This window comes from Drosophila miranda (genome assembly GCF_003369915.1).
Source record: "Drosophila miranda strain MSH22 chromosome Y unlocalized genomic scaffold, D.miranda_PacBio2.1 Contig_Y1_pilon, whole genome shotgun sequence".
Lineage (NCBI taxonomy): Eukaryota > Metazoa > Arthropoda > Insecta > Diptera > Drosophilidae > Drosophila > Drosophila miranda.
In genome coordinates this window covers 22,063,268-22,090,439 of record NW_022881603.1, presented here as the reverse complement: position 1 = coordinate 22,090,439, position 27,172 = coordinate 22,063,268, and the positions used below count along the sequence as shown (strand labels likewise).

At 47.5% G+C, this 27,172-nt stretch overlaps 2 protein-coding genes, 1 long non-coding RNA gene and 1 pseudogene across 4 annotated transcripts; 1 reads left to right on the top strand and 3 right to left on the bottom strand.

Annotated features, from left to right (window-relative positions):
* Positions 1 to 45: 45 nt before the first annotated feature.
* Positions 46 to 7,132, bottom strand: LOC117189924 (cysteine--tRNA ligase, cytoplasmic-like). Of its 2 annotated transcripts, XM_033394995.1 has the most exons (7): positions 6,878 to 7,132; positions 6,361 to 6,824; positions 5,694 to 6,300; positions 1,808 to 1,870; positions 1,596 to 1,740; positions 413 to 1,011; positions 51 to 349 (listed from the first exon to the last, which is right to left on the bottom strand). In XM_033394995.1, the coding sequence occupies exons 3-7, from the start codon at positions 5,955 to 5,957 to the stop codon at positions 224 to 226; spliced, it is 1,197 nt and encodes a 398-aa protein (XP_033250886.1). In that variant the 5' UTR covers positions 5,958 to 6,300; positions 6,361 to 6,824; positions 6,878 to 7,132; the 3' UTR covers positions 51 to 223. The 2 variants fall into 2 exon arrangements, with proteins under 2 accessions (XP_033250887.1, XP_033250886.1); XM_033394996.1 differs by lacking the exons at positions 5,694 to 6,300; positions 6,361 to 6,824; positions 6,878 to 7,132 and having other exon boundaries at positions 46 to 349; positions 1,596 to 1,754; positions 1,808 to 2,171.
* Positions 7,133 to 7,399: 267 nt separating this feature from the next.
* Positions 7,400 to 8,041, bottom strand: LOC117191495 (alpha N-terminal protein methyltransferase 1-like). The gene has a single exon (XM_033396347.1). The coding sequence runs from the start codon at positions 8,039 to 8,041 to the stop codon at positions 7,400 to 7,402; it is 642 nt and encodes a 213-aa protein (XP_033252238.1).
* Positions 8,042 to 9,036: 995 nt separating this feature from the next.
* LOC117191940 lies at positions 9,037 to 9,634 on the top strand. The gene is made up of 2 exons (XR_004474116.1): positions 9,037 to 9,122; positions 9,190 to 9,634. It is a non-coding gene; the product is annotated as an uncharacterized LOC117191940 (long non-coding RNA).
* A 6,497-nt stretch (positions 9,635 to 16,131) lies between these two features.
* On the bottom strand, positions 16,132 to 25,475 carry LOC117185732 (annotated as a pseudogene).
* Positions 25,476 to 27,172: the final 1,697 nt, after the last annotated feature.

The window sequence follows — 27,172 nt, the reverse complement described above, 5'->3', positions numbered from 1 at the left end:
CCTGGACTGGAGGACACACCTACAAATATCCATATTAAAAGTTGATATTATCGTAGAAAAGAGTTTAATTTTAATGATGATTAGCCCAAGGCTAGCACGACTGCACGAATGGGATTCGTTTTAAGCGGACTTTCGAAATTATTAGGCGTGGAAACAGTGATGAGAATATTTTAAATGCTAAGCTAATATCAATACGATACTTTTGATGCTCTGTTTTTATAGACTAGGCTTCGTTTATGGATGCCAAATACTCTTTGTAGCGTTGTTCCTGTTGCTGCTGCAGTTTTTGAAGCTTTTTCACTTGTCCTTTGCTAATCTCTTTGCCTTCCTTGTCGAGAGTCGGCAGGCCCTTGGATCAGATTTGAGTTAATTAGAGAATGCAAATTCCAGCTTTGATTCATGTTTAACTTACATTCTCATCGAAGGCCGAGTACTTTTCCGTTTCGCCAAGGAACATCTGCTTGGGATTGACGCGACGCTGCGCATTCTTGGCTGCTGCGGCTGCGGCAACTGCCTGCTTCTTTCGTTTCTTCTCAGCTGCTTTCTCTGCTTCGGCGGCCAGTTTTGCCTCCCGTTTGCGCAAAAGCGAGTCGCGATCAACCAGCTTGACGGCAAACTTGCCACCATCTTTGTCCTCGAGTCGGACTCCCAAACTGGGCAATATATTGTCACGCAGGTCGTCGCACAGCTTTAAGATATCGAATGCCTTTAATGCCTTCGCCTGCTCACGCACCAAATTGCGAAATTCAGCTAGAGTTTGGACATAGGGAAGCACTGTCGTCTCCAGATCGCCACCAGCTGCCTGAGGCCCGACTCCGCCGCTCACTGGGAATCCGATGCCACCTCGTGATCCAGCAATGGCGCCAAACACATGCAACAAGTCGGTTATGTACGTGGCCACATTGCGCAGCAGCAGGCTATTTAGTCTCGACTTGTTGTCCCGTATGTAGACATTGGAGGCGGGAACAAGCTCCCGAATGGCATCGAGAGCACTGCGCGTGTCTACGTTGTCTATATTAGTGTTGTGTTGCTCATGAGTGAGTGAACAAAAAAGAGTTGTTCACTTAAGTGAGCAACTGAACATGTTCCTTCCAAGCTGTTCTTTTTTGTTCACTTGTTCTTTGTTGTTCACTTGTTCTTTTTTGCTCACTTGTTCTTTGTTGTTCACTTGTTCATTTTTGTTCACTTGTTCTTTACTCACTTTTTGCGCAATTTTGCTCCTCAAAGGGCATTTTGCGATCTGTCAGCTGTTGCTCATATTTGCGTTTACTTCACACTTTTTGTATAAGCGGCAAAGCTGTTTACTCTTTCAAATATTCTGTATGTCGCTAATTCGAAAGTATAGTGAAATTTGGAACCATCTGTGCATGAATAGTGAACAACTGAGTGAGCAAGTGAGCAACTGAGCAAGTGAGTAACTGAGCAATCTAAGAGAGAAAGTGAGCAATATGAGTGAGTTGACTCACTTACTAAAAAAGAACAAGTGAACATGTTCACCAAAATGAGCAATGTTTACCCAACACTGGTCTATATCATGAAAGAATTCATTAGTAAATTTAATGTATGAACAAACGTTTCCTCAAACGAGCACTAACCACAAAGGGCCGCATGCACTTGCACCTGGGAGCTGGAAAACTTCTTCTGCAATGCAGCCTCAACATCGGTCCAGGCATCAAACTGCCGTCGCGGCTCTTCAGACAGCACGTGACGGGTCAGGTCTTTCACATTCAGGAAAAACTCCTGCAGGGGACAAGCTAGGTCTAGCTAGCTAGGTGACTTTCATTATATCAAAGATGATGGTGCTTACGTTGAGGAACTTCTCGTATTGCGTGGCCATTTCCATGGTGTTCTCCGAGTAGTCGAGCGTATCCTTCCACGAGTGGAGGAACGCCAGACGCAGCTGGGTTGCCGAATGCTTTTTCAACTTCTGGGAACTCGAAGATAACCACATAATCTTCAATATGCTGCCAGGAAACGCCCCAGCCCACAATTCGGTTCTGGACGTGAACTCGGATAATGCCATCATATTTGGCGGAGGCTTCGATACTTGGACGTATCGGCCGGGTGTCGCTATACCCGTGTAGAGTCCCCGCGTAGGGCATCAACATCCGCATGCTGCGGCCCAAAGAAAGTTTCTCTTGGTTGTGGCACAACTTAATGTCCTTCCTCGCTTTCTGAGAACCCCACGCGACCTGTCCTCTGCTCATGCCGAACAGCTGCTGCTACTGGGACCCTGTAATGGCATGGATCTCATCACAAACTCCTGGAGTATCCCCGTCTTCTGTCGCATGGAAAATTCTGTTTTGTGGGCAGAAGCCTTCGTCTGGGTCAGCCCGATCTGGTAGAGATAATGTCCGAGAGCTGTATTCCCGTGATTGATATTGACAACTATGAGCTGCCCTTTGAGGACGTTATTGATTGGTCTCTGGCGTCTGTACGCATACGCGAATTTGAACTGCATTCCATAATGCAGAAGCTAAAAGCTATTTCAAATGTCAAAATTGTTGAAATGCAGAAACAGGTCCAGTGGCTCTATTCCAAATACTTCAAGGATCTGAAGACGGTGACGTTGGCGGCTCTTGAGGTACTCGAGAGTCGTATATTCCCTCTTCGCGCCCGCAGCAGCCGACAGTGGAATGCAATTGCCAACAATCCCCGCGCCACCTTCAATCCGCTGTTCCTTCCTTCGTTGGCGCCCAAATCTCAGGGCTTCACAGCCGTCATTCTCACTTATGACCGTGTGGAGAGCCTCTTCCTGTTGATCCAAAAACTGGCCGTCGTGCCCTCGCTGCAAAGTATTTTGGTCATTTGGAACAACCAGAAGAAGTCACCGCCACACTGTAAGCACGGACTGAATATTTCAATGTTGATCCTTGGTATTAAATACGGACTTGTTCCACTGCAGTATCGACATTCCCAGACAAACCAAGGAGAACAAGCTATCGAACCGATTCTATCCTTATCCGGAAATCGAGACTAAAGCCATTTTAACCATAGACGACGACATTATCATGCTAACGACTGACGAGCTTGATTTTGGGTAAGAAAGAGCTGAACTATGATATCCTATGAATTCCAGTTAAAATCTTACGTTTCTTAAAGCTACGAGGTTTGGCGAGAGTTTCCCGACCACATTGTCGGATTCCCCAGCCGGATCCATGTGTGGGATAATGTGACAATGCGCTGGCACTACGAATCGGAGTGGACTAACCAGATATCTATGGTGCTCACCGGCGCCGCCTTCCATCACAAGTACTGGGGCCACATGTACACATATGCCATGCCAGGGGACATCAAGGACTGGGTGGACGAGCACATGAACTGTGAGGATATTGCCATGAACTTTCTGGTGGCGAATATTACCAACAATCCGTCTATAAAGGTGACGCCGCGAAAGATATTCAAGTGCCCCGAGTGCACCAACACCGAGATGCTATCGGCCGATCTGAATCACATGCGAGAGCGATCCGCCTGCATCGATCGATTCTCCAAGATCTATGGTCGCAAGCCGCTGCGCACGGTGGAGTTTCGAGCGGATCCAGTTCTCTTCAGAGACAATTTCCCGGACAAGTTGAAACGTTACAATGACATTGGCAGCTTGTAAATGCCGCAGACGCACTGATATTCCGGTAGAATAATTATGGAAATACCAAAGACTTATGGGAATAGCGCTCAAATTTAGAAAGAATCTTTTCTGTTGCATTCGAATATATCAATGAACAATCCTAAGTTAAAACCAGCGCTAGTTGGTGCGCACTCACTGGATAGAAAACTCACATAGAAAACTGTTTTAGTTTGGAGTGATGAATCCTGGACTGGAGGACACACCTACAAATATCCATATTAAAAGTTGATATTATCGTAGAAAAGAGTTTAATTTTAATGATGATTAGCCCAAGGCTAGCACGACTGCACGAATGGGATTCGTTTTAAGCGGACTTTCGAAATTATTAGGCGTGGAAACAGTGATGAGAATATTTTAAATGCTAAGCTAATATCAATACGATACTTTTGATGCTCTGTTTTTATAGACTAGGCTTCGTTTATGGATGCCAAATACTCTTTGTAGCGTTGTTCCTGTTGCTGCTTCAGTTTTTGAAGCTTTTTCACTTGTCCTTTGCTAATCTCTTTGCCTTCCTTGTCGAGAGTCGGCAGGCCCTAGGATCAGATTTGAGTTAATTAGAGAATGCAAATTCCAGCTTTGATTCATGTTTAACTTACATTCTCATCGAAGGCCGAGTACTTTTCCGTTTCGCCAAGGAACATCTGCTTGGGATTGACGCGACGCTGCGCATTCTTGGCTGCTGCGGCTGCGGCAACTGCCTGCTTCTTTCGTTTCTTCTCAGCTGCTTTCTCTGCTTCGGCGGCCAGTTTTGCCTCCCGTTTGCGCAAAAGCGAGTCGCGATCAACCAGCTTGACGGCAAACTTGCCACCATCTTTGTCCTCGAGTCGGACTCCCAAACTGGGCAATATATTGTCACGCAGGTCGTCGCACAGCTTTAAGATATCGAATGCCTTTAATGCCTTCGCCTGCTCACGCACCAAATTGCGAAATTCAGCTAGAGTTTGGACATAGGGAAGCACTGTCGTCTCCAGATCGCCACCAGCTGCCTGAGGCCCGACTCCGCCGCTCACTGGGAATCCGATGCCACCTCGTGATCCAGCAATGGCGCCAAACACATGCAACAAGTCGGTTATGTACGTGGCCACATTGCGCAGCAGCAGGCTATTTAGTCTCGACTTGTTGTCCCGTATGTAGACATTGGAGGCGGGAACAAGCTCCCGAATGGCATCGAGAGCACTGCGCGTCTACGTTGTCTATATTAGTGTTGTGTTGCTCATGAGTGAGTGAACAAAAAAGAGTTGTTCACTTAAGTGAGCAACTGAACATGTTCCTTCCAAGCTGTTCTTTTTTGTTCACTTGTTCTTTGTTGTTCACTTGTTCTTTTTTGCTCACTTGTTCTTTGTTGTTCACTTGTTCATTTTTGTTCACTTGTTCTTTACTCACTTTTTGCGCAATTTTGCTCCTCAAAGGGCATTTTGCGATCTGTCAGCTGTTGCTCATATTTGCGTTTACTTCACACTTTTTGTATTACCGGCAAAGCTGTTTACTCTTTCAAATATTCTGTATGTCGCTAATTCGAAAGTATAGTGAAATTTGGAACCATCTGTGCATGAATAGTGAACAACTGAGTGAGCAAGTCAGCAACTGAGCAAGTGAGCAACTGAGCAAGTGAGTAACTGAGCAATCTAAGAGAGAAAGTGAGCAATATGAGTGAGTTGACTCACTTACTAAAAAAGAACAAGTGAACATGTTCACCAAAATGAGCAATGTTTACCCAACACTGGTCTATATCATGAAAGAATTCATTAGTAAATTTAATGTATGAACAAACGTTTCCTCAAACGAGCACTAACCACAAAGGGCCGCATGCACTTGCACCTGGGAGCTGGAAAACTTCTTCTGCAATGCAGCCTCAACATCGGTCCAGGCATCAAACTGCCGTCGCGGCTCTTCAGACAGCACGTGACGGGTCAGGTCTTTCACATTCAGGAAAAACTCCTGCAGGGGACAAGCTAGGTCTAGCTAGCGAGGTGACTTTCATTATAGCAAAGATGATGGTGCTTACGTTGAGGAACTTCTCGTATTGCGTGGCCATTTCCATGGTGTTCTCCGAGTAGTCGAGCGTATCCTTCCACGAGTGGAGGAACGCCAGACGCAGCTGGGTTGCCGAATGCTTTTTCAGCGCCTCTTGAATGGTGACGAAATTCTTGAGAGACTTGGACATCTTGCAGCCGGCAATTGTGAGATGGCCAGTGTGTAGGAAGTATTTGACCCACTCGGACTCGTTGAATGCCGCCTCCGACTGGGCCAACTCATTGTCGTGGTGTGGGAACTTTAGATCCACGCCCCCTGTGTGTATGTCGAATGTTGAACCGAAGATGTCCGAGGCCATGGCGGAGCACTCGATGTGCCATCCGGGACGACCTCGTCCTTAGGGACTGTCCCACCAGGGCTCGCTGGCCTTGCTGGCCTTCCACAGGGCAAAATCGTTGGCCGAACGCTTCTCTGAGAGTCGATCCTCGGCCACAGACAACTCCCCTTCACCCTCCTGCAGTGTCTTGGTGTCGCCATACGCCTCTGGCACCAGCTTGACGTAGTGATGCTTCTCTTTCCTGTCGAAGCCGTTTACATCAAAGTAGACGGAATTGTTGGCTGCATAGGCGAGGCCGTTGTCGATGATCTTTTGAATAAAGGCCACAATCTGTGGCACGCGTGAGCACATCTGGTGGGAGAATCTGGAATTTCCCAAGAGATACAATAGGGTAAAGTTCTGGAACTCATTTTTCACGACTCACGTTTAGTGACTTCATGTCGTTGTGAAACTGGTCTTCCCAGCAGCGGGGCAGAGATTCAAAAACAGCATTGTCATTGATCCCAGCTCCCTTCTTGCCATCCAACCACTCGGCAATCGGGTCCTTGGCTTCGTTTAGGTAGAGTTGTCGCTTCTCAGCGATGCCCTTTTCGTCTCCTTGGCTAACCGCCGTTGTGAGTGCAACAACGGCATCGTTCATACGCTGCAGAGTCTTGTCCAGCATCACCTTCTTATCGAGATCCGTGTTCTTTGCGCACGTTTCCTGAAATCGGAAAAGCACTTCCTTCTGATGATCCAACAACTGGTCGAGGGGTAAATTCGCTGATTCGCCGGCATATTCTTCAAAGAAATGGTTCTGACGAGCGCGCTTGATGCCTTTGTCAGTGGATGTCGTACCCAAAGTAGTCGGCCAGAATGCGTCTCAGAATATCGAAGGAAATGTAAGACCTAAGAACGGAATAGATAAGATACCCACTCCGCGATGGTGATGTGGCGCTTACCGTGCGTGTCCCATGTGCGAGGCATCGTAGACAGTCGGCCCGCAGCTATACCAGGTTACATTGTTCCCATCCAGCGGCACGAAATCCTCCTTTTGTCTCGTCAGGCTGTTGTACAGCCGTAGCTTTGGCCGCTCCGCTGGCTTCGGTGCTTGCCACGCAGGTTGTACACGCTTAGACATTATTCTTTATATTGGTAAATAAATCTCTTGCACTTGTTCTTGCATTGCGGCAAATATTTCGTCAGCAGAGAAACAGTTCTGTCGCACTGGCAACGCCGCTCGGCCACCTGGCGTTGCCGGACCGATGAAGCGGACAGGACAATGTTTGAACTATATATTATTGAACAAGAATTAAAGGATACGCAGAGTTTTGCGAGCTTGTGACCCGGCTTGGTCATTTGATAAATTTAGTTGTCTCTATAAGCTATACAAATATAATTTATAAATTTTTCTGACTAGCTAAAATTGTGATATTGGATTCTAGGTACAATTTCTCTTGTACCGTAGTAACTATATTTTGAATTTAAGCCGAAGAGAGTGGTTTACAGGCGATCATGTAAACTGGATAAAGGTCCTTTGGAAAGTTTTGCTGGCGCACTTTCCGCACAATCCGAAATCCAGCCGCCTCTAACGAGATATCGTAGTGCTCCAGAGGTCGAGTAACTGAGGAATCCTCGTCGTCAACGATTATCTCCTTTGATTTGGTTACGTTCTCCTTAAGGACAAAGAAAGCGCCCGGCGCCAGTCCCTGCCGGACGCGTCGAAAGAAGTCGATCAAGTCCGGCTCAGTGAGATGTCCTAAGACCCATTGACTCCAGATGAGGTCGTATTTCTTTGTGGGAGTGAATTTCTGTAGTCCAACGTTGTAGATCTTCCCCAAGCTGCCGACTGGCGTGTTTTCAGTTGTACAGTACTCCCGGGCCTTGTTGGCAAAAGCTGGGTCCTGCTCCACAAGATCCACGCAATGGAAGCGAGGTATTAGGTGTCGAGTAATGCGGCCAATACCGGCTCCGCAGTCCAACGCCAGGTTGTTTCCAGGTATCCTTATTTCGCGTAGAAAGTTGTTGGAACCCTGTATATCGGTGGCGCTGATGTATCCCATGCCTTCCAGCATCCCGTTGACTGTGGCTGGCACTCCCGACCAATATTTTTGGCTTCTGAGCATTGCTTGCAGTGGAACTGTTTGCGACCGCATCGGCTACCTTTGCTTCCGGTCCATTTCTGTTTTCCTCCGTGCACTCCTTGTCCTCGCTGCTGTCCATTTCGTCTTTTAAAGCATTCACACACTTTTCGGGAGCCGGTCCTTCAGTCAATGGCATCTTTTTTTTGCTTTGAGTTGTGTCTCAAATAAACAAAAATGTAAACAAAAAATTAAACCAGTGTGTAAATCAAACGTACGATGAAAAATCGAACTTAACCCACTTAAGCCCCCGTTATTTAAGCAGGATAGCAACTTGAGTTAAACCGCAGAAAATAGTACTAATAATAATAATTCATCTTGTAGAATTATCCGATCCTTCATCTTTCCTTATAACAAAGACCAAGACATCTTTCACCAGAACGGTGAATATTTAACTACCCCCTGGTCTACAATGGGTTAATCGATCTATGCCCATGCTCAGAAATAATATTCCTTGATTTTAATATTCGGCTTAATATTACTGGCTAGCTAAGACACTCAGCCTTAATCAAATAGTTGTATCCGATTGATGATTCGATTTTCCACAAGATTGGTTTATTTAAGGAACTACCCTTTTTTGGATTGTGTCTAAAATGAGGTTTGAACAAAAAAGGTAACAAAAAAGGTTACAGCTAAACGTAAGTGTAAGCGAAATGATTCAGCCATGAATATGGACGTTTTTACACCCTATTTCATTTGACTGATAGTACAATTCTGTTTTTTTAGCTTTCAACCTTAAATTATAATTACCTTTTCTTAGATTGAGTTTGTTTAGACCTATTTATGCATGTGATAAGTTTCCTGTATCTCGATCCCGGGATACCCATTTTTAGTCTCTGTAAGAAGACATTAACTCTGCCATAGTTTTTACTACTGTGAACTTCATGGTTAATCTAATCTTTATATAATTTAATGATCGTCATATTTGTCACCAACCTCATGGGACACATGAGCTGTGCTCGAATCAGTTTTCCTTGACAGTCGCAAACAGAAGAACACTTAATAAATATGTGGAAGAAATTGATTTTTGCTGTGGTGCTTGTAGCCCTTGTGGGCGTGCGATTCGGTAAGAAAATTTAGTTTGATTCTGATGATCGGTTAAGATAATTAGCCAGCTCGCTGACCTGCTACAGCTGCAATGATGCCACTTCTTGCAAGAACCCCACGGTCCAGACTTGCTCCAACGCCACGGCTAATGCCACCAGCGACTGGCTTTCGACGTACCACAACGATGTGCCCGAAGTAGGTGGCAGCCAGAGCTTCTTGTGTGCAAATCTCACCTACTACACAGGTCCGCAAATCCCTCCCACAACACCTCTTGGCCCTAACAACACGCTTACGAGTGAGTTCCTTGGCCCATCCGGATATCAGGATCTGTGCTCGTAATCTGACCGATCCTGATGCCAGGGCCAACTGGAAGTCGCACTGTGGCGTCTGCTATACTGACAACTGCAATTACGAGGAACCTTCAGTGGTAGTGCGTACACCATAATTGGCTCTATCTCTGCGCTGCTATTGACCAAGGTTCTCAGTTAAATTTTAATAAAGCGCTTCAACGTTGTACGGAATATTAATGATCACCTGATCGCATGTCTCTCTCTATACAAAAACTGAACGGTGAAGAGAACTTCAGCTTAAACCAAAAAGCCGTTGAGTAGTTGTACCTTGGCCAAGCAATATGTGTGGTCACACTGGATATAATTTGAAGCATTTTAACAGTCTAACAGCACATTCGTGCGTGCCAAATTTAAATTTAATAGGATAATCGCAATTTCTGTATATATATTAACGCAAAAATGGTATGAGTGCAATAAAGTTCCCTTTTCGATGGTTTCCTGGGCTCTCGAGCTTCCATATTTTGCTTCCTTCTCTACAAAAGCTTACCTCAATCAAGAGCTTTCCATTTCGCACCTAATGTGCGTTATAGCCCTTCGGCAAATTATATTTAATTGAATTAAAGTCATGAAAACCCAACAAACGACAATCAATGAGTGAAATTATATTTTTTTGTTTTTCCCAATAGGTGAAATAGGTGAGTCAAATAACTTGCCTTTTTAATCGCTAGCAATTCTGAGGTTTATGGTTGGTGGTTTCGATTTTCAAGCTAAAGTGAGTGATTGTGGGGTAGGTAAAGGTAAAGATAAGTAACGATAAGATAAAAGAAAATAGTTGTGAGTTGTGAGAGTTTACAATTTTAAAATAACACCTATGCATTAATATGTGTATGTATGTCCCCATCGGCTCTTTTAACGATAATCTAATCGTATTTCGTCCGTGGTCTCTCTCTCGTAAATATCGGATCGTTAAAGAGTACAAACAAACCTGTAATTTGAAAAGCCGTTGAAGCTGGCCAACATTAAACTTCAGTATTTTTGGTATTTTACGGTACTCCAGTAGTCTGGCAGCACAAAAGACTAACTTTATATATATATACTTTTTTTTATAGGGCTACCTTTTCAGGCTCCTAATCAGTTTCTGTGCTCAAAACGACTCCCGAGTTACAATATATCAGTTTTTTCATATCTGTGGTCCAATTTCATTTGAAACTGCTTGATTAAATTTGGCAACTCAGAGACGAAGGAATCATCAAATATGAATGCAACTGTGGAGGAAATAGAGAACGGCAAAACCAGAAATCATAAAGACAGACACGTGCCCTAGTCATTCTTAGAGGTCGACTCCATCTCCGCCGCCCCAAACCGTCATAGTTCAGCTTTGTAAGGCATAAATTATGAGCAACTTAAGCAGCAGCGGTGTTGGCCCGTCAAATTTGGCACCTGGCCCCAACCGTAGGGCTAACCTTCGTACCGGAGGGCGCGTACAACAATTTTACAGCTCCTTCCCCATGCCCACCCCGTTCTCAATGGTGTAATGAAAGTGTTTGAGCGGAGCTGCTCTATATATCCAACATAGTTGTCGTATATTTGTGTAAACAGCTTGTACTATGACAGAGCGCGGCGGGGTTCTGGCTGTAATTGAAATTGCGCGGCGTACGCGGCGTTAAGTCATAAAAACAACAACTATAGGCTCACTATATAGCGACAGCTACACACCGTATACACTATGCTACCCAGCAACCAGTTTGTCACACTCTGGGGCCAGGCACGTACGCGGCAAGAGGTCAAAACGCACTCTGGACATGAACTTACACATAAAACGGGGGAGGGATGGGTATGGAGATGCGATGGGATGTGCTGGGGACAGGCAAATTGTGAAACTTGTCCGTTTCTGCCCATCATCATCATCGTCGTCGTCATCTTGCGAGGCCCAAAACTGTGCGGGTCATAAAAGAAGTCACAAGAAGCGTACTTAGAACAAGCCAACACACAGAAACCGAACCACAATTCCTGTTCAGGCCACAAAAATTTAATTAAGGTCTGTGTCTCAGTCTGGGCTTCTACAGAAACGTTTACCCAGGCGATGCATGGGGGACAGCAGCATCTGATTATGTAATGCTTAAACAAATAAAAAACACTGTCAACCGATCCATGTATATGGGGAGCATTGACTCTCTTCGCTTCTCGCAATTTTTTTTAAGAGGTGAAGTAACATTTAATGCTTGGACCATGCATTAAGATGACCCAGTCTGATGGATCTTTTGGTTTCTCAAAAGTTGTAATTGAAATGTAATTAATTCTCAGCATTTAAGACTGTCTTGGGGACTGTTATGCAATCTCCTTGTGACTCCTGTCCGCCCTCGATGGCTCCTGAAAAGAGTCGCACAGACTGGGATACATCCTTTGGCACATCCTTTCCCAGCGGTTCCTTTTCTCTGTCTATCTGTCCGTCGCTCTCCTCGTCTGGCTCCCTCTCGAAATTTGATCTTTTTGCCGTGATAAGAAATTGAGGGATAAGAAGGCGCAAAGCATAAACACGCACAAGGAAATGCTTGGGTTGGGTCGGGCAATTGCTATGCCGAAGGTACTTTGTCTTTAAGGACCTTTTATGTCTTATCAAGGCGAGCAAACTTGGGACGCTCTACGGATCCTGCTGCTGCTTGCTCCTCGCTACTGGTAATACAATACTTTTGCTCTCCGAATGTGCTCTGCAGGAGTACAGGACCTCAATCCACAGCTCCTTTTTAATTTAATTCGCGAGAATTTAAGGCGGAGGTGCCACGCGGTGATGTGATCCTCGGTCCTGCTCCTGCTGCTGCTGCTGCTGATCCTGGCATATTCCGATCTGGACTGGCTCCCATTATTGTGTCAGCAACTTTATAAATTGCGCATAGAAAACAAACCGCCCGCAAATACTGCAGAAGAAAGACCCCAAGCCATCCTTTGTCCTCCATGATTGCTGTTTATATTTGGTGCTGCCTGCCCTGAATGGCAATCAATCAATCAATCAAACGGTCTGGCGATCATCTCGCATATCGATATCCATTTACATAACGCAAATAGCGGCACGTTCACCACGTTCTAATAAGGATAAATATCTATTACTAATCGTGTATTGAGTGAGTATGCCACGGGTGGAAGGAAGCGGACCCTTGAGAAGGTTGAGGCTGTTGGAGGAGTATAATGCGTTCTTCAAAAGAAACACCGTATTTATCAGAGGAGAAGATAATTTGCTGAAAATGTGAGTTAATTTGAGGAACTGAAATTAATTAATACCTCTGGAAATTAAATGAAATATTAAGTTTAAACCTTTCTTCTGCCACAAAAACACTCGCCTGTACCTGCTGGATATGTATGGCAGATGTGTATCCTGTCCCACCCATGCCACGCCCCAAACGACCGACTCCCTATGCGGCATATGTATCCGGCTTGGCGAACGAATTCTTGTACATAAACACCTACAGGCGCACAGGAACACAGACACACACACAGTTAACTTTCCTCCAGCCAATGGGAAAGGCCTTTCGCTCGCATATGTGTATCTGAAAGATTATGTGTCCGTAATTGTATCTGTATCTGCAAATGTTCTTGGTTTCGGTTTCTGTTTGGGGTTTCGGCACCTCAGCTCGTGCCCTGCCTCTGCCTCTGCCTCGAGCCGAAGGAGGATACGAATATCAGAAAAATTAACCAAACTAAAGAAAAATTGTATAATAATTGCATAATTAAGTTCGAAGTGGATGGGAGGGGGGGAGTGAGGGGAGATCTGTTTAGTTTTAATTTGTGTAAATTGTTGGTCCGATAAACATCGCGCGTGTCGTGTCCCCCTTCGAGTGTCGGCCAGCGAGGGATTATTAATTGAATTAGCGCCTCGACAGCGGCCTCTGAAGAGGATACTCTCTGTTTGATCTGATCTCTGTCTCTCTGATCTGGTCAGCCCTGCTTATTAGTGGATGCCCCTGCCACAGACCGCCGTTTGCAGTCCCCAGTTCCCACTGTAATGGTACAATTGCAGACAGGAAGTTGACAGCTAATTGATGAAACCCTCTTCTCGAGGCGATCCATTAAGCTATGAACGTTGTTTCATATCAGGCTAAACCCAAATCATGATTTGCATATGACAGAGCCATCGATTGGGGGAAATATAGAGAGAGAGACGGGAGGGGGAGGCGTAAAGAGCTTAGGGAGCTTCCTGTTTTACAGCCATCCATCAAGAAATTCGCACGGTATTATTGAGAAACGGATATGGGATATGGCGCTTTCAGAGTCATTTTCCCAGGCATTAACCATCCTCCTGCCGAGCATCGTCACGAACATCCTTAAACATTCTTTTTCCCATCCGCATCCTCATCCTCAGCCTCATCCACATCCTCAACGCATACCGCATCACTCCCCAAATCGGTAAATCACGCTAATAAGCCGGTAATGAATATAATGTATGTAAGTGTAGCCCTTGCTCTCGAATGCTTCCCTTTGCAAAAATCGCATGTTTGGCCCACATTCCGTGTCCTTAGCGTTGTCCTTTCCCCCTTCAGGCCGGAAGAGGAAGCATTTGCCGAGCAAGGGGGTTGCAAACGGAAAGATTTTTCACTTTTGTTTTTGTTTAATAAGGCATGCGAAAATATTATACTGCCATCACTTACCCCTCATGATGTGGCGGACCTGCCACTGTCAAGGACCTGTAAGGCCCTTCCTTTCGCCTCACCGCAACTCGCCTTTGGTATTCTGTTTCCTCCATTATTTTCACCAATCCACGCTGATCATCATTTGTATCCATTTGCCACTTGGTTTTGGGTGTTTTGTGGGCATGGCATCACCATCCGCGCCAGTCTAGAACCACTCTTACTCCCTGTCCGTCCGTCTGTCTGTCTCTCAGTTCCTTCGCTGACTGATGGGAGCTTCTTCATTTGTCAATGTAACGCTGTCTTGGCTCAAAAATGCTTTTCTCGCATGCCAGCCCCACATGGAGCTGGACACACGAACACAACACTCAGTGGGCTCAGTGAGGAGCTCGGGCGAATGGATGGCTATCTAGCCCACCAAAGGCCATGTGGATGTGGACGTGCAGAGGGGATGTGGGGCTTTCAGGTTGTCGGGGATTCAAATCGCCTTGTCAGTCAGTCAGTCAGCTAGTTAGTTAGTTAGTCAGTCACTCAGCAGACTTTCAAACGGCGCACATTGGTGCCAGTGAAAGATGAAACACAATTAAAAGCAAAATAATGAAAACCTGAGTAAATCTGGGGCTAGTGGGGAACAACTTTATAGAATGGGATACATTCATTGAGTAAGACCCTCATATCCCTGCACGAGGTATTACTCAATATTTTCCCTTGGGGAAACCATCATCTTTCGACCACTGTGATCTTCTTTTTAATGGAAGCGTGTAAAAACCCGTCAAATACCTAAAATACCAAAAATAAAGCGATGCGAATCGAAGCGATCCGCGTGGACTTGATACGAGTACGTTGGAGGTTTTGATTTAAAGAGCCATCGACATCGACATAGCCCTCTCCATCTCCATCAGCATTCAACATTCAGCCTTCGACATACTGGTGACGCTAAAAGCGGTAGAAAGAGACAGAGAGTGAGAGACAGCGGGGGTCTGGAGGATCGAGCGGATGACGCGCCTGGCGGTCTGGCCTGGAGCGTGGTGCATGAGGCATGCAGCATGGAGTGCGTGGAGTTCGTGGTGTGGGGGGCCAAAACGATCAATGAAGTCACCTCGACGGGCTTTCGATTGCGTTCGCCCCGTTCGAGGGCAATTCCGATTGTCAATGGCCCAACGAGTTTTTCCTTTTGCTGTGTCGCTGTTTTGCTGTTTTCCACCGGCATGTGTGGCATAGCGCTAATTAACAACTGCCGGTGCTTTGTGTCCACTTGGCGAGTGGAGTGCCGCACAGGAGAGTTGTACGAGTACTGCAACTGGAATTGGAGCTGGAGCAGAAGCTTGAGCTAGAGCTGGAACTGGACCTGGAGCTGGAGTTGGACCAATTGTTTCGATGATAAACATTTTTATTGATTTGTGATGATTGCCGACAGGAACAGGTGCAGGCCGCTCTAGCCGCGGTCGGTGCCTTTTGCCGCTGCAATTTATTAAATGCGATTTATTTGCAATTGCTTCCAAGAAGCAGGAGGTGCTGCAGATTAGACGACGGCCGACCAGAATCGAGACTAAGTTCAAGCCTGGAGTCACCACTGCACCACCACTGGCAGTCCAGTCAAACCAACTCCAAATCCGAGTCGGGCATTCTGCTGCATTTCATTCCAAGAAACAGAAGCGTTGTGGCCTTGGTAATCTGTTGGCGGGTAATTGCCACCGGTCTTCAAGATACAGATAGAGATCACCCAACTGAGATGCCAATTTGTTGTTGCGCTGCCCCTCGGCAGTGCCTTATGCGAAACTCCATAAACCCCGAACGGGTCGCCGGTTACCCTGTTGCGCACCTTTTTTATTGCCATTACGTGTCGCGCTTGCCGAAATAAACCAGAAACGAAAAATTCGCCATAAAATTTGGTCTTGGAGGAGCCCTCGAGGCGGAGGAGACCTCGCCTTGTCTCGTCACGCGGCGCATGTTGTCAGCTTCCATAAAAAATACGGGTATAAACGGGTATACCTACGGCTAGGAGCCGCACAACGAGATTTTCTTATCAGATTTTCCCCACCACACCGCCCCAAACCGAATAAAGCTTCTAGGGAAACACATAAAGTATTTTGGATCGTTTTCTTTTTCTTTTTGGTTTCAACTTGTGTTTGTTTTATTCACTAAATCATTTTCTGTTGTTTGCTTTTTCTTTTTAGTTCTTTTTATGCTACACATTAAAAATGTTTTTGGTGCTTATGTAATACATACATAACTATATAATACCATAATATGTATGTGTATAATAAATTGTAGTTACATCGTTAATCAATTATTGTTGGATGGGGGCTACTTAATAATGTAGATCTATATAAATACTGAAATACGAAGGCAAGGCCCTATAACATACAAAAATGAAATCGCCAATCGCTCTATAAACTATAAAATAGCTTGGGTATAAATAAACGCGATGAATCTTTGAAAAACTATCACACACAAAGGTTTTTGTCAAGAATTTCTACGAGTAAACTAGGCGTATGTGTAATATTTTATGTGTCATGATATTTAAGAGGGCGGCATTAGATCTACGGAGTGTGTATATGCATATCGGATACATCTATCTGATTAATACTAAACTGTTCCATTTACTGTATGATTTTAAGTGGCAAGATCTAAGATTTGAAAGGAGAATACTCCGGCAATACTCGTACTTCTGCGAGCTCCAAGATAGGTAGGATACCCGAATCATGAAACAGTCTTATGAATACTACGGGCTCTTTCCCTCTTCTGAATATGTGTCCTTGATACCTTTCCCCTCTCTCATTCGCTACATAAACGCTTTCCTCAGGCGCTGTTTGTGGCTCTTTCCATCTGTGACATGACATCCCTTGGCCGCGTCTCGTGCGGAATCTGCTCCACCTCTATGTACTCCTCCTCATCCAGGGCGGGCTCTGGCTCAGCATCGCCGCCCCCAGAGTGACCCGTATCCGTGTCGTACAGCTCCTGCTTCACGGTCGTGGGACTTCGAACCGGACTTGGACTGGGCGATGCACTGCCCCGCATCGGGGGCTCCGGTTTGGCTAGCGTTGGACGAACCGTTGGCCTCAGCTCGTGTGCCCGCTGGTGGTGTTCCAGCTCGGCGCGGAAGTAGAACTTCTCCGGGCAAAGATTGCAGTCGTAGGGACGCGAGTGGGCGCCGTGCTCGGCCATGTGGCCAAGGAGGCCGCCAGGGGCCGTGAATACGGCCGAACAGATGTAGCAATTAAAGCTTCGCTGCTCGGTGCCGGCGAAGGTGTGCTCGACCAGGTGCTCCTGCAGTTTCTGGGAATGCGGCAAGATCATCTTGCACATGTTGCAGCGGTTCTCCAGGTAGGGAGTCGGCTGGGCCTGGACCACGGGGGCTACGCTGGCCTTGCTCCGCTTGCCGTTGAGGTTGTGCTTTCGGCAGCACTTTTCGCAGAGCTTGGCCGGAGTGGTGGGACCCTCCACTGCCCCTGGCAGGGGCTCCAGGCACAGGGCGCAAGCTGGTTCTTGGAGGCAGCCGCCACTGGACGAGGACTTCGTATGGAACTTGGCATGGAGGCTCAGCTCGAACTCCGAGTGAAGGGTCTGGCGACAACAAATGCAGGCCAAGGGCAGGGAGGCTCCATCGCTGCCATGCTCGCTGAGATGGGCTCGGAATGCGACCACATCCTCCAACGGGTGGCTGCAGTTGGCGCACTTGCCCGATTGACCCACCTTCAAGTGCTGGAGCTTGTGCTCGGCCAGGATGGCCGGAGATGGGAAGATCTCGTCGCAGATGAGGCACTTGTGCTTGCCCGTCGAGTTGTGGCAGTTCTTCATGTGCTGCTCGAGCTCCGCCCGCGACTTGAGGTTGCCCGCACAGTAGGCGCACCGCAGACTCACGCCCGTCTTCAGGTTGTGGGCCAGCTTCCGGTGTGAGTGGAGTTCGGCCTCGCTGCGCAGATCCTGACGCTCGCACATCCCACAGCTGAAAGTGACAGCTGGTGCGGGAGGTGGCGGCGCCTGTGGTGCTGGCGGGGCATTGATGGAGGAGGTTCCTCCTCCTGCTGATTCGTTGGCGGCACTGTTGGCCGGTGACGTGGACTTGGCAGCGTACATCTCCATCAGATAGCGCTGGCTGAGGCCGTACATCAGGGCGGGATGGGGCGAGGTCTGTGTCTTCAGGGCATTCGTTTCCACCTGCAAGGGGCTGTAGAACTTGCCGGCCGCCGAGGGTCCTGTGGGTGCATTTCCTCCTGTTGATCCTCCACCAAACAACCCCTTGAAGGCCACGTTGTAGTCGATGATGCTACTGTTGTTGTTGGTGGCTGCTGCGGCAGCGGCAGCTGCGGCGAGGGGAGGCAGCAGGGCGTTCACATAGAGACTACATATGTTGGGGGAGCGTAGTGGCGGCAGCTCTTTGTCCTTGACGCCGCCGTGCTGGCTCTGCATGTGCCTGTCGAGCAGGAACTCCACGTGGAAGGTCTCCGGACAGGATGGACAGCGGAACTGTCGCGCATGGGCCGCCAGATGGAAGTGCATCTCCAGCTCAGAGGAGCACACGGCCCGGCAGAACATGCACTGCAGCGGATTGGCCGGGCTGCTGTTGCCGCCCATCGGGTGGTGATGATTCCCCAGCTGATGGCGCGTCTTGACGTGCACATGGAAGTCGCCATCGGAACGGAAGACCTCCATGCAGGCGGTGCAGCGCAGCAGCTTCGTCTCCTGGCTGTGGGCGCAGGCCAGGTGGAGCTGCATGGCCATCCGTGTCTCGCACATCTCCGAACAGAGGGCGCACTTCAGCAGGGTGAGTACGTGCTCGGTGATGAGGTGCTGCTGCAGCTCCTCGGCCTTGCCGAAGCTCTTGCCACAGCTGGAGCTGCAGTTAAACTCGGAGTTGGCGATCAGGAAGTGTCCCACCACGTGCCGCTCAAACTCGGACTGCTCCGGGAGGCTCAGGCCACAGTGGGGACAGATCAACTGAATTCCTTCGGCAATGTGGCTCTTCAGGTGGTTGCGAAAGCTCTCAAAGTCGGGAAGTCCAGCGTTGCACTGGTTGCAGAAGAAGATGCCGGGTGGTGCTGTTGCGTGCGGAGGATTGGGCGGAGCACTGGGTGTCTGTGGTCGACGCTTGTTGCAGCTCAGATCCGTGGGAAGGTCGTCCTCGGAGAGTCGGTTCTCACGCTCGGGACTGCCCAGATCCGTCTTAATCTTGGGTATATCCAGAGCCAGCCGTGGACTGAATGTTCCGGCCGTGGCTAGGCGATTGAAGTGCTCGTAGTAGGAGTTGGGGCTGCTCAGACGATCCAGATGGGTGGCGCGCATGTGCTGGAATAGTCCGGCAATGTTGCCAAACTTCATGGTGCAATACTCGCAGCACAGCTGGAAGCACTCTCCCTCCTGGACGGGGGTCTTCGCCGACTGCTGCTGCTGTGACTGCTGTGGCTGCTGGGGTTGCTGCGGCTGCTCATGGACATTCTGGAGATGGGCCCTCAGTTGCTCCAGGCTGCTGAACTCTGTCGCCTTGGGACAGTAGCTGCATCTGAGCAGAGGGGTTGGGGTGGGCGTGCTTCCCACATGACTGCTGCGCGATCTCTTGGGGAAGTCCAGGCGACTGGGACTGCTGTCGGTGGCCAGGGCCAGGGCATAGCGCCGCTTGTGCAGGCTCCCATTGCTGGACACTGAGGCCGAGGCGGAACCGGTGGACCGGGGACTGTAGTTAAGGGCATTGGGATTGCCGCCGGCGGCCAGGATGGCGGCGTTCTTCTTGTGCTTCTGCATGTGTGAGGTGAGAGCCGCGGCCGTGTTGTATCCCCTGTTACACATGCTGCACTGGAATGGCTTCTGGATATCATGCGTCTTCATGTGGATCTTCAGGTGATCGCTAATGAAGAGAGGGAAGATAGGGAAGAGATATGGTCAGATTAGAATGAAGTTATAGTTGAAGTGCGTGTCCCTTTTCGTGGTCTCTCACTTACCTCCTGGAGAAGGCCGCCTCGCAGTGCGGACACTTGTAGTTCCGCTCGTTCGTGTGCAGCTTCTTATGGCGATCCCGGGAGCGCTTGTGCTTGAACAACTTGGCGCAGTACTCGCACTTGAAGGGCAGATGCTCCGCATGGCTCTGCAAATAGATTCAGGGTAACTCCATTAGTATTTCCCCTGGCACAGGTGCAATCTTAACTTTGATATGTTCGGTATCCATTCACTTATATCCATGATTAGCCCAGACACAGGCCCAGACTTGGGGGGACTTGGGCCGAGAGCTATTTGAAATTCTTAGAAGACAACCAGGCAGCGACAACTGTCCGTCTACCCCAGTTAAATGTTGACGATGACGATGACGACGACAACGACGACAACGACGACAACGACGACGGCTCCTCGCTTGAATTTATAGATGCGTCAATCTGAATCTGAATCTGCATACCGACTGAATCGGACTTGGACGCCAGCTCTGACTCGGCCTCTGGTTCTGAGTCTGGTTCTGACTGCGAGAGAGACTGACGGGAACCGTAGGTGTTTCACTTGCGACTTGCGACTTGTGGCTTGTGGACAAAAATTCATCTAAATGCGCGACTCCTCTCGTTGTGGTGTGGGGACAGGTGCTGGAAGGGGATTGGGGACTACACCCGCAACCGGTTTACTTTTGGGGTTCTTTGGCGGCTGCCAAAGCGTCGGTGGAGCGCTTTGAACTCGCTGAGGAGTAGCCGCAAAAAATAAGCCCATTTGTATGCAGGCCCCCAGTCCGGGATTTGCGTATATTGCACAATATACTCACTCGTATACCCTAACCCATATAACCGAAAACTTAGCCGAGTTAGTCGCATCCACTCAGAGAGAGAGAGAGATAGAGAGAGAGAGAGGGGAGGAGAGCGAGAGTGATCCCGTGTTGGTTATGGTTTTTTAAACTGTCGCTCCAATCATCATCGCCATCAACATCCCATAAGCCGCGCCCCACTACCTCCCTTTCGGGGGGAGAACCAGAACGTGCGAGAATGGCCCAAAGACCGAACTGTTAATATCTGCCCCATTCTCTGCTTTGTCCAGGCGCTAGGATCAAAGCGAGCGCTACATGTTAGACCCTGGCCGGTGATAAAGATCGGCGGTAGTAGTCCTCCTAAACAGCAGTTGCAATTGGGTTAACAAGTTGCTGATGTCATGGGCGGTGTTGTTCGCAGTCCGAAAAGCGTTTAAGCCGAATCAGAGCCGCAACCCCAGGAGGGGTGAGGGCGTGTGGGTGAGAGGCGGCAGCCACAAAGGCCACAGCCTAAAGATTCGGTCTTAGATGATATGTTAGATGGCTGCATGGTATGGATCTAACTGAAGGCTAACCGAATGGATCTGGCATGATGAAAGCTTTATCCTAAGATATATTTATTATCTTAAGATGTAGAGATTATTGAAGGTCTGATCGCGAAATAAAACCAGACTAGATATTTTTCTATAACAAGATTCCTTTCCTTAAATTCTTTATATTCAACACCTTGAATGGAATAAAAGGGAGCCCTTTAATACCTTCATCCTTCTTCCACTTCTACTTTCAATTCAATTTCAATTAGCAAAGTTTGGAATGGTGTATCAAGGTTCAACAGTGACACGCGAAAAGCTCAAAGGAGTCTGTCACCTAAGTGTCAATCAAGTGGATTCACGTTCACCCAACCCCAACCGCAACCCGAACAAGCGCGAAATACTAAGCGCCTTATGGCGATGCCAAGGTGGTAATTAAGCAACCCACCCAGACACCCAGCCACCCATTTTAAGCGGGTAACCCACCCACCAAAGAAGGAACCCTTTTTAGAGGGAGACTCACCTGCACGTGATGCTTCAAGTATCCGAGACGCGGAAACGTCTTATCACAGAACTGGCACTGATAGGAGCCGTCGCCGCGACTCTTAATGCCTTCGCCTGTCAACTTATCAAACTTTGCGGCTGCTCCACCGCCACCGCCAGCGCCGGTTCCGGCTCCTGCTCCTCCGGCAGCTGCCATCTTGGCCTCCTTATTGATTTTGCGCAGCTTGTTGGCAATCTTCAGGGCCTGCTGGTGATGGTAGTGATGGTGGTGGTGGAAGTGCGGCTGTCGCTTTGGCTTGGCAGGCTCCTCTCCTGGGACTCCGTTCGACTTGCCTTCAGCGGTCAGGTGGGGATCCTCCTGGCCGGCACTCGCCGAGGTAGCGGCCAGATGATGGGAGTTGGGTGTCAGGGTACCATCGGAGATGCTCGGTGTGTAGCTGGACGAGGTGTGGGTACTGTACATGTCTGGAAATGTACAAGAGCGGGAAGAGTTTCTCAATTAGAAGTTATGGTCGCACTGTGTGGGCGACTGCATCCTGATTAGCGGCTCTAAGGGATCGGCGCATGTGTGTGACTAAGCGCGACAGGAATTCAACGTCGGCTATCAAATGCTGGACACGGAAATAATTCAATTAGCACCACATCGTTTGGTGTCGGCCAGTCCCCAGTCCCACCACAAGTGGGGATCATCTTTCCACCTCCACCTCCAACTCCCCATCCCCATCTGACCCTCTCTGTAAGTGAGTCTCATGCAAACTAATTGCGCTTTGTTCTTGTCGTCGTTTTAATAACGAGTACACCATCCATTTATTCCACTGCCCCATGACGGTCTCAGTCTCCCGCTCTCATCATCTATCACCATATATCTTCACTAGGGAAAAAGCCTCTTACTCACTCGCTTAGATTCTGCGACAACCCCCGGCTCACTCGCTTTGCTCACTCACCTATATGAAAGGTATAAGGTTAATGAAATATATTTTCCGCATTATTGAAAGTCTCAAAACACCGTCGGAATATTAACAGTACTCGTAAAATCGAACACATTTATTTAATTTTTATACCCTATACTCAAAATGAGTATTGGGGTATATTAGATTTGTGGTAAAAGTGGATGTGTGTAACGTCCAGAAGGAATCGTTTCCGACCCCATAAAGTATATATATTCTTGATCAGCATCAATAGCCGAGTCGATTGAGCCCTGTCTGTCTGTCCGTCTGTCCGTCCGTCCGTCTGTCCGTCTGTCCGTCCCCTTCAGCGCCTAGTGCTCAAAGACTATAAGAGCGAGAGCAACGATGTTTTGGATCCAGACTTCTGTGATATGTCACTCCTACAAGAATATTTCAAAACTTTGCCCCGCCCACTTCCGCCCCCACAAAGGGCGAAAATCTGTGGCATCCACAATTTCGACGATACGAGAAAACTAAAAACGCAGAATCGTAGAAGATGACTATATCTTTTAGAGTGCAAAATCTGAACCAGATCGTATAATTATTATAGCCAATCAAGAAAACAATTTCATTCTTTCTCGCTCTGTCTCTCTCTAACACACAGGTTAGAGTAACCAAATTTAGTATCCGCACTCCTGTTAGATCTCACTATAAAACGTATATCTCAAAATTTCGCCCCACCCCCTTCCGCCTACACAAAGGACGAAAATCTGTTGCATGCACAATATTGCAGATTCGAGAAAACTAAAAACGCAGAATCATAATGACCATATATATCAGATTGCTGAATCTGGATCAGATCAGATCATTTTTATTGCCAAAAGGAACAAATCAATTTGCACTGGCTACGCAGCGGCCGACGTCACGCTCAGACTGATTTTCTGTCTCTCTCGCACGCACTCTTTGTCGTGTCGTTTAATATTAGCGGCGTCTGCCGGAGGAGAGCCATACTGACTTAGTATCGGGTATAACTGTAGAGTTGCGGTGTCCGCAGCAACTCACAACGTTCCCCCTCGTTATACCCGATACTCAAAATGAGTATTGGGGTATATTAGATTTGTGGTAAAAGTGGATGTGTGTAACGTCCAGAAGGAATCGTTTCCGACCCCATAAAGTATATATATTCTTGATCAGCATCAATAGCCGAGTCGATTGAGCCCTGTCTGTCTGTCCGTCTGTCCGTCCGTCCGTCCGTCCGTCCGTCCGTCCGTCCGTCCGTCCGTCCCCTTCAGCGCCTAGTGCTCAAAGACTATAAGAGCTAGAGCAACGATGTTTTGGATCCAGACTTCTGTGATATGTCACTGCTACAAAAATATTTCAAAACTTCGCCCCGCCCACTTCCGCCCCCACAAAGGACGAAAATCTGTGGCATCCACATTTTTAAAGATACGATAAAACCAAAAACGCAGAATCGGTGAGGATGACCATATCTTCTACAGTGCAAAATCTGAACCAGATCGTATAATGATTATAGCCAGAATCAAGAAAACAATTTCATTCTTTCTCGCTCTGTCTCTCTCTAACACACAGGTTTCATGGTCGGTTTTGTCAATTGCAAAATATGAGTTCAAGGATCTCAGAATCTATAAGAGCCAGAGCAACCAAATTTGGTATCCACACTCCTGTGATATCGGACCTTGACCGTTTCGTGTCCAAATTTCGCCACACCCCCTTCCGCCCCCGCAAAGGACGAAAATCTGGGGCATCCACAAATCTCAGAGACTATTAAGGTTAGAGTAACCAAATTTGGTATCCGCACTTCTGTTAGATCTCACTATAAAACGTATATCTCAGAATTTCGCCCCACCCTTTTCCGCCCCCACAAAGGACGAAAATCTGTTGCATCCACAATATTGCAGATTCGAGAAAACTAAAAACGCAGAATCATAGATAATGACCATATCTATCAGATTGCTGAATCTGGATCAGATCAGATCATTTTTATAGCCAATAGGAACAAATCAATTTGCAGTGGCTACGCAGCGCCCGACGTCACGCTCAGACTGATTTTCTGTCTCTCTCGCACGCACTCTTTGTCGTGTGGTTCAATATTAGCGGCGTCTGCCGCAGGAGAGCCATACTGACTTAGTATCGGGTATAACTGTAGAGTTGCGGTGTCCGCAGCAACTCACAACGTTCCACCTCGTTTTTTGTGTACTCTTGGCTATATAAATATTACCTAGAGGAAGCTGTCGAACCAAATCCATTAGAATAATCTAGTTAGCAGCTCTCCCTCTGGCCCAGATCTAGTCTTCGGAAGAATTCGGAGACACTCTCTCGTACGTTGACCGCAAATTTAGACTGGAAATGAATCTCAGGGAATACTGATGTATCCCTATTGACCTATGTCTGTATCTATCTTTCTCTCTTATATTTCTATCCAAAAAGTTCTCTTAATTTACCGTTGCTCGTGATCTCCTTGGTGGCCTGGATCTTCTCAATTAGATTCTCCAAACGCGAACTGGTAAAGCATTTTTAGGGCCATCATATCATGGCATAGTCTCGATAAATTTTCCAAATCAATTTTAAACAAAATTTCACTAAAAATTTTCACTAAGTCAACGCGTCACTTGGTCACTTTTCTGCTTCACTCGAGGCATTAAATGTTAATGACTTTTCCAACGACTAACGCTTTGGCTGGCACCAAAGGATCGCACTTTTTTGTTGTTTGGGGGGATTTTCTTGTTGTTGCTGTGGTTTTATTTACTCTGCTGTGCTGTTTTTGTCGCGCCGGCGCACCACGAAGGACGTCCAATTGCCGCGAGCACCAAAATTGTACTAAAATCAGAGCCGCCGCAGAGCGGCTGGGCCACCGAGCGACCAAAAGGCCGAGCCGAGAGCAGCGGGCGTCGTCGACGACGATGTCGAGACCAAAATGCCTATAAAAAGCGATAACTAGGCGAACTGGTTCTCGTGCGTGTCGGTGTGGCAGTGGGTTTGTGTGTGTCTGGGATGAGAATCCCAAAAGGCACACTATACACACACATAATCGGAGAAAAAAAGGCGTCGGCGTCGCTGTCGGCACGACAAATGAGAAGCAACAGAGAAAGCAATTTAAATGGCTCCCCCACCCCACCCCCACACAGACACACGCACAGCGAGAGGAGAGGCGTAATGTTTGAACAGGAGTGTGAGAGAGCAAGCTGATAAGCTCTTTACATAAGCACCACACACTGCTACCAGAGCGAGACGCAGCGAGCGTCATAGAGCGAGAGAGCGTGCGTGCATTGGTGTTGGTGCCGTGGCATATACTCGAACACTAATGAGGAGGGGGCTGGCAAAAGGCGGAGCATAGGTTCCCGCTGCTGTGGCGCAGTGGCTCATTTCACCTGGAGTTTTGGGGCGACTAATGGGAAGAAGACGGAACGAGGGAGGAGGTAGGGGTACAGAAAGCGCTGATACATTTTATATATGTATGTTTATATTTTATTTATTTGCGCATAAAAAATTTAATTTAACTAAAATATCAGGTGATGGGGCTTGTCAACTTTTTATACCCGATACTCAAAATGAGTATTGGGGTATATTAGATTTGTGGTAAAAGTGGATGTGTGTAACGTCCAGAAGGAATCGTTTCCGACCCCATAAAGTATATATATTCTTGATCAGCATCAATAGCCGAGTCGATTTGGCCCTGTCTGTCTGTCTGTCTGTCCGTCTGTCCGTCCGTCCGTCTGTCCGTCCCCTTCAGCGCCTAGTGCTCAAAGACTATAAGAGCTAGAGCAACGATGTTTTGGATCCAGACTTCTGTGATATGTCACTGCTACAAAAATATTTCAAAACTTCGCCCCGCCCACTTCCGCCCCCAAAAAGGACGAAAATCTGTGGCATCCACAATTTTAAAGATATGAGAAAACCAAAAACGTAGAATTGTAGAGAATGACCATATCTTTAAGACTGCGGAATCTGAATTGGATCGTATTATTATTATAGCCAGCATCCAGAAAACAATTTCATTCTTTCTCGCTCTGTCTCTCTCTAACACACAGGTTTCATGGTCGGTTTTTTGCAAAATATGAGTTCAAGGATCTCAGAACCCATAAGAGCTAGAGCAACCAAATTTGGTATCCACACTCCTGTGATATCGGACCTTGACCGTTTTGTGTCAAAATTTCGCCACACCCCCTTCCGCCCCCGCAAAGGACGAAAATCTGGGGCATCCACAAATCTCAGAGACTATTAACGCTAGAGTAACCAAATTTAGTATCCGCACTCCTGTTAGATCTCACTATAAAACGTATATCTCAAAATTTCGTCCCACCCCCTTCCACCCACACAAAGGACGAAAATCTGTTGCATCCACAATATTGCAGATTCGAGAAAACTAAAAACGCAGAATCATAGATAACGACCATATTACTGAATCTGGATCAGATCGGATCATTTTTGTAGCCATAAGCAAGAAATCAATTTGCAGTGGCTACGCAGCGCCCGACGTCACGCTCAGACTGATTTTCTGTC